General features: G+C 43.9%; 1 protein-coding gene across 1 annotated transcript; it reads right to left on the bottom strand.

The window, feature by feature from the left end:
* Nucleotides 1-6,193: 6,193 nt before the first annotated feature.
* Nucleotides 6,194-12,572, bottom strand: LOC125531094 (probable histidine kinase 6; the record flags this gene model as incomplete). The annotated part of the gene is made up of 11 exons (XM_048695501.1): nt 6,194-6,882; nt 7,085-7,567; nt 8,590-9,302; nt 9,440-9,538; nt 9,727-9,956; nt 10,039-10,090; nt 10,177-10,363; nt 10,436-10,654; nt 11,001-11,170; nt 11,300-11,533; nt 12,441-12,572. Coding segments are annotated over 11 exons (2,781 nt in total), but the record flags the coding sequence as incomplete, so codon positions are not given.
* Between the last annotated feature and the right edge of the window lie 4 nt (nt 12,573-12,576).

Genomic DNA, 12,576 nt, shown 5'->3' with positions numbered 1-12,576 from the left:
GAACGAAACGACAAGTGGTTTCAGCAAGGTATTTTCTGCAAACACTAAAAGTCGTGGTAACAGATAGTTTTGTAGTAAGATAATTCGTAGCAAGTAACAAGTAACAACGGTAACAAGATGCAGCAAGGTGGACCAATCCTTTTTATAGCAAAGGAAAAGTCATAAAGTTCTCTTATATAAAGCAAAGCGTTCTCGAGAACACATGGGAATTACTGTCTAGTCACTTTCAACATGTTTATTTGATTCGCGTTCGCTACATTGATAATTTGATATGTTGGTGGATCGGTGATAGAGTGTTGTTCTTACTTGAACAAGCAACTCTCTTATGATTACCCCTCTCGCAAGCATCCGCAACTACGAAAGAAGAATTAAGATAAATCTAACCCTAGCATGAAACATATTGATCCAAATCACGGAATGACGCACAAACTAGGATATAAGCTTATGTCCCTCTAGCAACCTATCATCTACTTGTTACTTCACAATGTCTTCCTAGGCCCAAGTATAGTGAAGTGTCATATAGTCGATGTTCACATGACACAATTAAAGGAAGCAACAACATATATATCATCAAAATATCAAACAGATACCAAATTCACATGATTACTTATAACCGGACTTCTCCCATGTCCTCAAGAACAAAAGTAACTACTCACAAATCATGTTCGTGTTCAAGATCATAGGGGTATAGAATATGATTAAGGATATGAACATATATCTTCCATCAAATAAACCAACTAGCATCAACTTCAAGATGTAATCAACACTACTAGCAAACAACAGGTACCAATCTGAGGTTTTGATACAAATATTGAATACAAGAGATGAATTAGGGTTTGAGAGGAGATGGTGCTGGTGAATATGTTGATGAAGATTGGTCCTTCCACGAGGAGAATATCGTTGGTGATGTCGATGGATTCGATTTCCCCCTCATGGAGGGAATTATCCCCGACAGAATCGCTCTACCGGAGGGCAAAAATGCTCCTGCCCAAGTTCCGCCTCGAGATGGCGGCGCTTCATGCCAAAAGTCCTGCTCCTTTTTCTAGGTCAAAACCCTTCATATAGCAGAAGATGTGCACCGGAGGCTAGCTGTGGGCCCCACAAAAATCAGGGCGCGCCCAGGGGTGGTCGTGCCCTGTTGCCTTGTGGGAAACTGGTGGCCCCTCTGGTATTTCTTTGCTCTAGTATTTTTTATATATTCAATGAAAAATCTTCGTGAAGATTCAGGTCATTTGGAGCTCTGTAGAATAGGTATCTCTGTTGTAGCTTTTTAGGTCCAGAATTCCAGCTGTCGGTAACTAAGAGAGAAAAGTCATTAGAATTGCATCACAAAGTGTAATAATGATAAAAACATTATAAATAACACTAGGAAAACATGATACAAAATGGACGTATCAACTCCCTCAAGTTTAGACCTCGCTTATCCTCAAGCGCAAGCCGAACTCGATAATTATGACCACATGTTTAGAGAGAGAGGTGTCGATAAAACAAAAATACGGACATGGTAGCATCATAATTAATAACATAGCAGCAAATGTTTATCATAAAACTTCTCATGATCAAGCAACAATTTATTCACAATATAAAGTATGAATCACAAACTTCACTGAAAACTAACAAACTATGATCTCAGTCGTTGAAACAATTGCAATTTATCATATTATCGGAAAAAGTCTATGCAAGAGCTTTGATTAGCAAGTTCACATACTCAACTATCATTTATTCTTCCACAATTGCTGACACGCATTGCATATTTATGGAGCAAAATGTCAGTCAAACACATAGGAAGATGGGGGTTTATAGTTTCACCTCTCCACTTATTTACCTTAGGGGTAATGTCAACAATAATACTCATGATTACCTACATCCAATATCATATCTTCCTATTAGTTCAGATATTTCTTACTTTTAGAACAACCTCATCATAACTAGGACTTGTGTCAAATACCACCACTTTCTCATTGTCACTTGCATTTTTGGTGACAAATGTCGTTATGTCCAAATTGTTATATTTGTGTCGAATATTATGTACTCAAGGGGTTACGTGGACTTGGAGTTATAATTGGTGTGGTTAGGTACGAGTTGTGTAGGAGTCGGACACTTGTATCCTAGGCCTTTTATATACGGAGGGGCACCACACATTGTAACCCATGACGACTTGATAGCAACAGGTACGCGGGGGAGCCGACGGCTTGTGTCGGCGCCCCGGGCGGCCGGTGTTGCGGTATGTTGGGGAGGAGCGCCCGTAGTCATGCCCCGGGGATGTAGCCATATTGGTGAACCCCGTTAACAAATATCGTGCCTCGGTGTGTCGTCTATGATCTTGCATTAGCGTTTTATTCTAACAAGTGGTATCATGAGCAAGGTTGCGGGAAGGCCAAAGCAGTAGGTTTCTCGAACGGAGTGCGGTGCACAAGGATAGAAAAATCGTATTGTGGTAGGAGTCAAGGGGACTAACATACATGCGGTGAACCTATCTGATGATACATGTGTGCGTGTGCGTTTTGGGTCCAGGGGACAGGCCTGCTAATTTGTGATTCAAGGAGCCGTGTGCATGCATGTTTGGTCTGTTGGAGATTGGTACTGTATTGGATTGGATATATCTGTGCGGTCTGTGATTTTGATTTCCGTGTCAGGGAAGGAAAAGGTAAGGCCGTGGGTTGTTTCAGCAGTAATAAAAGTTCGGCGACGCGAGGCAGCAAAGGCACAGACAAGAAGGTTGTGCAAGTCAGATTTCTTGGTAGACCACGGACTGCGGCGTGGCTTCAGATGAGGAATACGGGATCAATGACCTTTTTCGTGAGGAAGTCGCGGAGGAAAAGGGCGGTAAGACCGGCGACAACAGGTCGGTTAGATCGCGGCTCGGCATGGCGTCGGGATTCACCAGGTTTGATTTGGAGAAATTTGATGGCACGGGTAACTTCAGTCTATGGCAGACAAGAGTCAAGGATATTCTGGCGCAACACGGAATCTTGAAGGGTTTGCAGGAGACGAAGCCGGCCAAGGTTGACAATGATGCGTGGGAGGATATGCAAGTGCATGCGGCCGCTACCATATGGCTTTGTCTTGCGGATCAGGTCATGTATCATGTCATGGACGAAGATTCTCCTAAGGGAATTTGGGACAAGTTGGAAAATTGTTATATGTCCAAGTCGGCGACCAATAAGCTATATTTGAAACAAAAGTTCTATGGGCTGAAGATGCGGGAGGGGTCGGATCTTGTGGAGCATGTGAATGCCTTTAATCAGTTGGTCACGGATCTAGCGTGTCTGGATGTGAAGATCGAGGACGAGGATAAGGCACTACTGCTTCTTGTTTTTGTTGCCACCGTCCTATGAGCATTTGGTCATTACATTGACACATGGAAAGACAACCGTCAATAATGAGGAAGTCACTGCAGCGTTGCTTGGACATGAGTTGAGGAAGCAAAAGAATGCTACAGAGGAGAGTACTCAAGGTTTGGGGTTGGCAGTTAAAGGTTATCAGCTCAGGAAGGGAAGAGGCGGAGAAGAAAAAGAAGAAAAAGGTGCAGTGCTACAGGTGCAAGGATTGGGGACATATAAAGAGGGAATGCCCAGAACTGAAGGGTGGGGCAAGTGCTAATGCGGCTACTCGTGGTGATGACTCGGACAACAGTAGTGATGTTCTCGTAGTGTCAAACATGCGGTCAACAAAAACTGAAGTGTGGATGTTGGATTCAGCTTGCTCTTTTCATGCGACGCCCAACAGGGAATGGTTCTCTTCGTACAAGTCTGGTGAGTTTGGTTTAGCCTATGTGGGCGATGATACAGGTTATCGTGTTGCTGGAGTAGGTGACATCAAAATTAAGATGTTTGACGGAGTTGAGCGGATGCTTCGGGGAGTCAGGCATGTGTCAGGGCTAAGGAGGAATCTAATTTCGCTTGGTGTTCTTCATGATGGTGGTATGGAATTCCGTTATGATCGGGATACGAAGACCATGGAAATCATGGAAGATGGGGTGACTGTGATGATAGGAGAGAGAGGACGGTTTCGCATCTTTACAAGTTGCAAGGGAGCACTATTGCAGGTGGAGCCATGGGGAGTGGAGCTGCAAGAGTAGCAGTGGAGTCTCACGGTGGCGGCGGGTCTGGCCCATCAGGTAGCTCTCAGTAAGCTACAAAGGAGACAACCCAAGTCCGGAGTACATGGAGGTTCGAGCATGGATGACTTCTACGTGGTGGAGAATATTCGCCAAGGTGGAGTTTGTTATATTTGTGTCGAATATTATGTACGCAAGGGGTTACGTGGACTTGGAGTTGTAATTGGTGTGGTTAGGTACGAGTTTTGTAGGAGTCGGACACTTGTATCCTAAGCCCTCTTATATACGGAGGGGCACCACACGTTGTAACCCATGACGACTTGATAGCAACAGGTACGCGGGGGAGCCGACGGCTTGTGTCGGCGCCCGGACGGCCGGTGTTGCGGTATCTTGGGGAGGAGCGCCTGTAGTCATGCCCCGGGGGTGTAGCCATATCGATGAACCTCGTTAACAAATATCGTGCCTCGGTGTGTCGTCTATGATCTTGCATTAGCGTTTTATTCTAACACAAATAATGAAAATTAACAAGTCTATCATCCATCTAAAAGGACAAAAAATAAAATGTATGAATGGCAACTATAATGCATTGTTTAAAAAACAAGTGCAACTCTAATGAATCAATGACAACTATATATGGATCATGCCATTACTAATGAGTTGTTTCAAAGACACATTAAAACTTATGTACTAAATAAATCATGTCATTTGCTTAACACAAAACCTAACCCTAACCATAGATCATCATATAAATCAAAATCGTCATTTGTACTCACAACATGCATATCCTATTACTACTACCACATCAACAAAGTGATTGAAAGATACCCAATACCCAAGGATTTGGAGAAAGCTAGAAACTAAGGTTCCACCTAAGGTTACAAAATGCCACTAAAATAACAAGAAATTACCAACAAAATTTAGGGATCCGGAGGAGAAAACCTCAGACACCAAAGGAGAGAATGATTCACCGAAGAAAACAAAATTTGGAGGAGGGTTTGATTGAGCCTTGAGGTGGGAGAGTGGGGGAGCTCTCCTGTGTTGCTCTTGGTTGGGGTGTAAGATTGGGATTGGAGAGAGTGTGTGGGTGTGGGATGGGCCCGACACACTCTTCATGTGGCCACTTATTTCTTAGGGGGTAGACGCCAAGGTCCTTGGCGCCTAGGGTCGGGAGCGAAATTTGCCATGTCATATGGTTAACTTGCCTGACCAGGAAGGTGGGCCAGGGCCAGACGCTAAGGACCCTGGCGTCTTTAATGCATCCTAGACGCCAGGGTTACTAGCGTGTTAAAAAGGGTCAGATCCAAACTATTTTACAAACAAGGGTCAAACCGTGCTAAACTATCACAAACGGGTCAACACAGTAAGACAGTAAAAGTAAAGTCCCTCCGACGCAATGAGATTACCATAGGAACAAGGATTTTCTACCCTTGTCCGGCACCTCTCGTGCATTTGCATGCATGCAGCATGCTGCACCATTGCCGGCACAGGATGAGCATGGTTCAGGCTGTCGGATGGAGCAGTAATAAATCGCGCGTTGCGTCGGAAGGTTCGCTGCCCGCTGGTCGACAGGCCTGTGCCGCCCAGCTTCCGCTTCCGTGCCAGACGCCATACAGGAAACCTGCCCGTTCGATTGCAGCGCTGCAGTCTACGCCGCAGGAGCACTGCGCACTGCTCGGACCAATTAAACGCGCCTGCCCATGCTCGGTTCCGCCGCGGCAAAATAAAAATGAGTCAAACACCATGGCAGAAGAAAGCCAGTACTGATGCTGCCCTGCATTTCATATCAAGTACTAGTAGTAGTAGCAGCAGCAGCAGCAATACAGACATCCAACCAGATCGACTGTAAAAAAACCGGTGTAAATAGAAATTTTGAGCCGTCCAATTTGTTTTTGAGCTGCCCAGAAAATCGACATGCACCAATTCGTTTTTGCAGGCAACTTGCCAGCAGCAAATGTGTCGATTTTCAGAGGGAGGAACGGAGCAGCTGAGCAAGAGGCCTAGCAAATTCAGCATCTCGCCAGACAAAAAAGACACACGCCCAGTTTGCCTACACCCAACAGTTTGCATCAAAAGTTCCACGATGTATCGATGATCATCAATCATAGTACGAACACGCGGCGGAGAGGGAGAGGAGACAACCCAAAAGCCCACCACATATTTTCTTCTCAGCGGACTCCGGAGCTCAGGGGAGTGAGCACATCACAGCACAGAGATGTTATATATGTTCAAAGAATGAACAGACAGGAGACACAACATCATACATACATCTGCCTACCACCAACAGCAAACCAAAAAATCCTAATCTACCTAGTATATCTCGAGCCACCTCCTTCATCTTCATCTTCCCCCCCTGGGCAGCAGGAGCAGAAATGCATGCCCGCCGCGGCGCGCACCGTCGTTTACCTTACCTCGGCCTGCAACGAAGTTCACTAGCTCAAGGCGCCTTCGTCTTTTCATCCAAAGTGTTGCGGAGATATCCGTGTCAGGTTTGTAAGAGTCAGAGTCAGCTTTGGCTTCGCTTCAACCAACGAGGCGTCGGATCCGGCTTCGACCGATCAGATCATGAGGCCGAATCAGTTGTTCCCACCACTAATCTGGAGACCGCTTGGTATAGCTGCTGCTCGTCGAACGGTTTGGACACATAGCCATCCATCCCCGATTTCATACACTCTTCGTAGGTCGCCTGAATGACGTCAGCCGTCATTGCAAGAACAGGCAAATGCCACTCAACAAATGTCGAACCTTCCCCTGAACTCGACTGTTCTCTCTTTTCCTCGTTCGCTTTCTTCTCCATTTCTCGTATTTGTCTAGTAGCCTCGAACCTGAAGAGTACATCACATTGATAATCAGCAGTCAATAAGGATGAGAGACTATCAAGCAACAAAACTTGATACATAAAGCCTGGAGAACATAATTATAACTTCTTTCCTAAGTAAAACCCAAACAAATAACAGTTTGGCTCTTTATAAGAGATAAAGTTAGAAATAACAGTTGCAGCAGAGTGATGAGTACACAGAATCATACCCATCCATCTCGGGCATTTGAACGTCCATAAAACATGCATGGAAGCAATGTGGAGGTTGAAGTAGGGAGATAGCATCCTTGCCACTTTCAACACAATGAACCTTGGCACCATACTTCTTCAGTGCGGCTTGAGCAACCCGTAGATTTACTTTATTGTCATCTACAACCAATATATTCTTCCCAACCAGCAGGCTACGAAGAAATGAGGGCCTATTTTGATTTTCTTTCCTTGCAGGTATATCTACTTTTAGCAACTGCTGTAGACAAGAAGCAATTGTGCTTGCTCTTAAGGGTTTACACATCACAGTATTGAACGTGGATCCGTACTTGTCCTTGTCAGCTTCAGATGTGACCAAAAGGATCAGCTTGGGTAGCTCATGCGCCTGACCATTCATCCCGAGCGTACGTAGACGACTCGGTAACTGAGTATCTGTCTCGGGCCTCCAGATGTCATTCTCAATAAAAAGCATCGACGGTTTTTCTCTACAAAGAAATAAAGTAAATGGAGAAAAGAGACTAAGCAGGTGTTGAAGAAGAATTTATGGCACATAAATAGAAGTACTTGGTATTGAGGATTAGTTCTGGTCCTTCACAGGTCTTATATTTTTAGTTGAAAAAACATCTGTTGTTAGACAAGCACCTGCTCTGCCAAGTCTACCGCATGCAATGCAACTGCACCGTCCTAGTCCACCTCATGCGCAGCACAACGTCCACCCACATAGCTACTCCCTCCGTTCCAAAATACTCCCTCCGTCTCATAATATAAGAACATTTTTTACACTAATGTAGTGTCAAAAACGTTCTTATATTGTGGGACAGAGGGAGTAGATGACTCAACTTTGTACTAACTTTATACTAAAGTTGAGTCATCTATTTTGGAACGGAGGGAGTAGAATCTAAACTGAGCCCGAAACAAATAAAAAATCTAAACTGAGCTTCTTACTAACACGTTGTAATCTCAGCCTCTTCTATCTCTCAATCTTGTATATTGAAATCCCCATTGAGGTGGAATAAATTGCACAGAAATTGCTTCATTCTTGATTTCTGTCACTTGACTCACAGAGAAAATTCCGAGTGCTTTATCTCTGTGTGTCTGAATTTGGCTCACAGAGACATTCCGGTCATTCGATTAACTACAACTTGCCAAACACCCTGCATGATTCAATACATCTACCTATCTACTCCTGATTAATATTGGAAACTTTAGCATCTCAGGGCACATGTGAAAGCTCCTCTTGTATTAGTGATACAATATATTACGTTTGGAAAATTGCACTTCCTACAAAACTATTACCTGAAAGTAGTGTGAATCTTTCTACCTCCCTACCCCTAATTAATATGGGAACATTAGCCTCTCAGAGCACATGTGAAAGCTCCTCTCGTACTAGTAATAAAATACCATTTCCTATACAGCTAGAAACCAGTTGAGCGGTTATTTGTCCTCTATTTCTAAAATTCCAGTGATAAGTTCTGTTAGGAATTGAAAATGACAACAGAAAACTCACCTTGACTCTGTTGCACCATTTTTCCCAAAGGCTTGAATTCCCATACTCATATTATTCACAACTTGAACAATTATTCCCAGCCTGTTAAGGTGATATCTTGTCACAGCACTACGCACAGGTTTCCCGTCTACCAAAATCGCCTTCATTCCCCTAAAGGCAGTTGGTAGTGCCTCGGACAAGCTCCTCTCTGAAGCACATGAAGTATCTTTGGATGCACGCTTCACAACCGCTGAGAATGTAAATGTACTCCCAATGGAAGGACGGCTGATGAAACTTATTTGCCCGCCCATAAGTTCAGCCAAACATTTGCTGATGCTTAAACCAATACCAGTTCCACCATAATTCCTTGAAGTTGAACTATCTGCCTGCATAAAAGGCGTAAAAACACGATCTTGTGCATGCAGTGGGATACCAACACCTGTATCCTCAATGCTTATCATCAAGGTCACGTGATCGGAATCATTTTGGCTAGATTTTTTACCCTCGAGCTCATCAGAAAGTAACTCCTTATCAGAGAGCAACAGCTTAAAATATTCCCAGCTATTTCGTTCATCCGCAGCTTGAAACCCACTCAAAGTATTGAAGGCACCATTAGCTGTAGGCTCAACTTTACAATCTTTCCCATTGAGGTTTCCATTGGGGGCTCGTTTAGCTTCCATAGTTGAGTTCTCAGCCAGAGAGACCCGCACAAAAACATGGCCCCGTTCTGTGAACTGGAAAATTGATAATGAATGGATTCAGAATAATTTATGGATGTTTTTGTACAGAATAACAAAAACTCAACATTATTCAAAGTTGCAAAGTATGCAATAAACAGATAATGCTATGATACCGAAAGTTGAATGCTTACTTTGACTGCATTGCCCACTAAATTTGTCAGTATCTGTCGAAATCTCCAAGGATCTCCGGTGACAAGTTTTGGAACATCGTCACTCACAAACACTGCAAGCTGCGGCAATAAGGGAAATATTAGGAAATAATGTGCTACAGGAAAGGAGGTATATAGAAGAATGGCATTTGTGGAATTGTATTGTCTGTTTCCGCTCGGCTGCAAACAATCACTACAGGTAGTCCGCATCCATTATGACTATGAAAGCATAGTAAAGATATTGAATCATTTATGCAATAGTAAGATACCTCTATGCACTTCGCTCTTAACTTTGAGGCAAACAAGGAGATCACATCGTCCGTCAGCGTTCGCAAGTCAAAAGGCACTTCCTCAAGTTCCAACCTTCCAGCTTCAAACTTTGCTCGATCAAGGACATCATTTATCAGTATTATCAATGCTTTGCCACAATCCTGAGCGGTCTGAGCAAAATCTTTCTGAGTCATAGTCAGATCTGTCCCCAAAAGCATGTCCAGCATCCCTACAACAAAAGGTAATGTTTTAAGATGGCCGAGTCCTTAGAGTGGACATTATGTATGTATCCGAAAGGAAGATATTCATACCAAGGACGCCGTTCATAGGAGTTCTAATTTCATGAGATACAGTTGCCAGAAACTGCAAAGAAGAAAACTTGCATAAGTATATAATTCTTATGTACGGAAGAACGTCAAGTAGCCTAAGCACACAAATAAATGTCAAACCTGAGACTTTGCAATATCAGCAGCTTCTGCTTGAGTTTTGAGCTCTTCCATTTTCCTACAATCCTCTGAAACTTTGTCATACCGAGACCATGCAGCACAAATTATATACCCAATAAGCATCCATATGACAAAGCAGCCCATAGGATTACTAATAGCAGACCACGGCAATGGAGGCTTTTGCCCATACCTGCACAACTTACCAACATTAGTGGAAGGACAATGAGCCAACAAAGTCAGTGTCATGGAAGAAGCTACTAACCTGCACCTCATTTCATGCTTCCTAAACGGATCTCCAAAATCAAGCATGCTAACATGCAAGAGGTCCACTTTATTATCTGGAGTTTGAGATCCATACATGGCCATAGGCTCTGAAGCATTTGTGACGTCATACACATTCACCAATATATCCTGATTGCCAGCAAGTTTACTCAGCAAATTTTCCACAAGTGACTCCACATCAAAAGCTCCACCAAGATAGCTGTCAGTGGGGATTCGATTAGATTAGAGTCATGACTCAGGAGGCCACACTCACAAAATAGTTAAGTATATGTTTGTGTTATATTTCTGGTACAAAACTCTAAATATGTTGGGCTATCACACTAGAAAGGACCTTTGTATTGCTGAATGAGAGAAAGAAGGACAATAAGTTAGTACTATATATGTATGAATAATGATACATTAATGCAAGTTCTCTAGGTCATTGTATGCTATGTCGAATCATCTGCTTTGATGCATTGAAGTATTGTATAGCCAACACTAAAGAAATGACATGCAAATACAGGTTTTGTGGGTCATATATTTGGAAGATAGTCCAATCATCTTACCCAGCAGTTGCTTCCACACGTTGCTCAACTGATGCATCAGCAGGTAGATCAGGGCGATACACTGCAAAAGTGAGTACTACGCCCAAGTGGTTCGACCCAAGAAGCCGAAATGGGTTTGTTAACACAGGTTTGCCAGTTTCCCTCGCACGCAAGATGTTTTCTCGGTCCTCCTACATGCGAAACAAACGGATTATTTACACTGAACCAAACTTAAAACTGGCAACACAACTGTGTCCCCTGCCCTCAATGAACTAAGAATCGACAGACAGAAGAAACCATCATGCAGTAAGAAATCACACCTCCCCAGACATCATGTCCATGCGCGCAAGGTAGGAGACCGTATCCTGGGAGAAAATCACCGGGGCATACTCATCTTGGAGAGGTGCAGCCTCTCGATTCATAGTCCTCATAATCCATCCATGCTGTCTTTCAAACGTTTCCTTCTCGTGAGGGAAGAGGCGCTGTGCGTAAGCCACCCCATTTAGCAGCGGACGCTCGAATGATGTCCTTGCCGTGTACTTCGCAAAAGTATCCTGCAGCAAAAATTTCACCAAAATGTAAGGTAAAGCACACCAGCAGTGAACTGATGGGTTGAGACTTAATTACCAAGAGCATCCAAGAAAGTAAGAAACAATCAAGTTAAAGCTGCACCTAATCCATGTGATTCTTATAACTAAAAAAAGGGCATTGTTTGAAAGAAGAAGAAAAAAAGATAGCAACTAGGGCCACCAACCAAATTAGGGCATTACTCATTGTTGCTTGTTGCAACAACCAGAATGTGCCTTCAAATACCATTTTGCCTTGCCAAGGTACTCCTAAAAGTCTAAAGCTACCACTTAATCAACAAAAGCAGCGGGCTCGGAATTCCCAAAAGAGGGCACCTTTAGGGGAATATTTTAGGAGAAAAAAGTAGGATCAAGAACCCATCACTGGACAACCGCAGCCAGCACTGCATCGCTACGGCTGTGAGCATAAACAAATGGAGTGGGTCAAGCACTGGCCAAACCCAACCATTAACCACTCCAAAAACAAACAGAGCAATGTTCTTCTTCTACCGGCCTAGTAGTTCAGAGACGTCTCTGACTCTGTGTCTTGGAGGTTTGGAGCATAGAAAAGAAACACAACCGCTCCAAGAACGCCACATATTCAAAGATCAAGAGGCCCACAACGGACCGACTAAAACAATAATGCGGCGCTAAACGACTAGCCTGCAACTCTGTAAGCATCGAGCCACCACGAGGAAATATCCTTTTTTAAAGAGATGCAACAACCGTGTTTTACTAGGAGTACTATACTTGTTTAGGATTTCTGGAGCCCGCCATTGCCGCGGGATTGGAAGCACGCGGTGACACAGGAATGAATGAGTGAATGAATTAACGAATGCATCGAGGAGGAAGAGGAAGAAACAAATCGGCAGTCCCTATTATGTTGTTTGCTCACCTGGTCGAGGGCGGAGGGGTTCTTCTCGAAGTGGAAGGTGGAGATGAGGATGGCGAGCGCGTGGACGTGGTTGACGGTGACGCCGAACTGCTCCTGCAGCATCCTGGCCCTCTCCTCGCACATGCTGACGAGCCGC

The sequence above is a fragment of the Triticum urartu genome, unplaced genomic scaffold (assembly GCF_003073215.2).
Source record: "Triticum urartu cultivar G1812 unplaced genomic scaffold, Tu2.1 TuUngrouped_contig_6795, whole genome shotgun sequence".
Lineage (NCBI taxonomy): Eukaryota > Viridiplantae > Streptophyta > Magnoliopsida > Poales > Poaceae > Triticum > Triticum urartu.
This window is presented reverse-complemented; position numbering and strand designations above follow the sequence as displayed.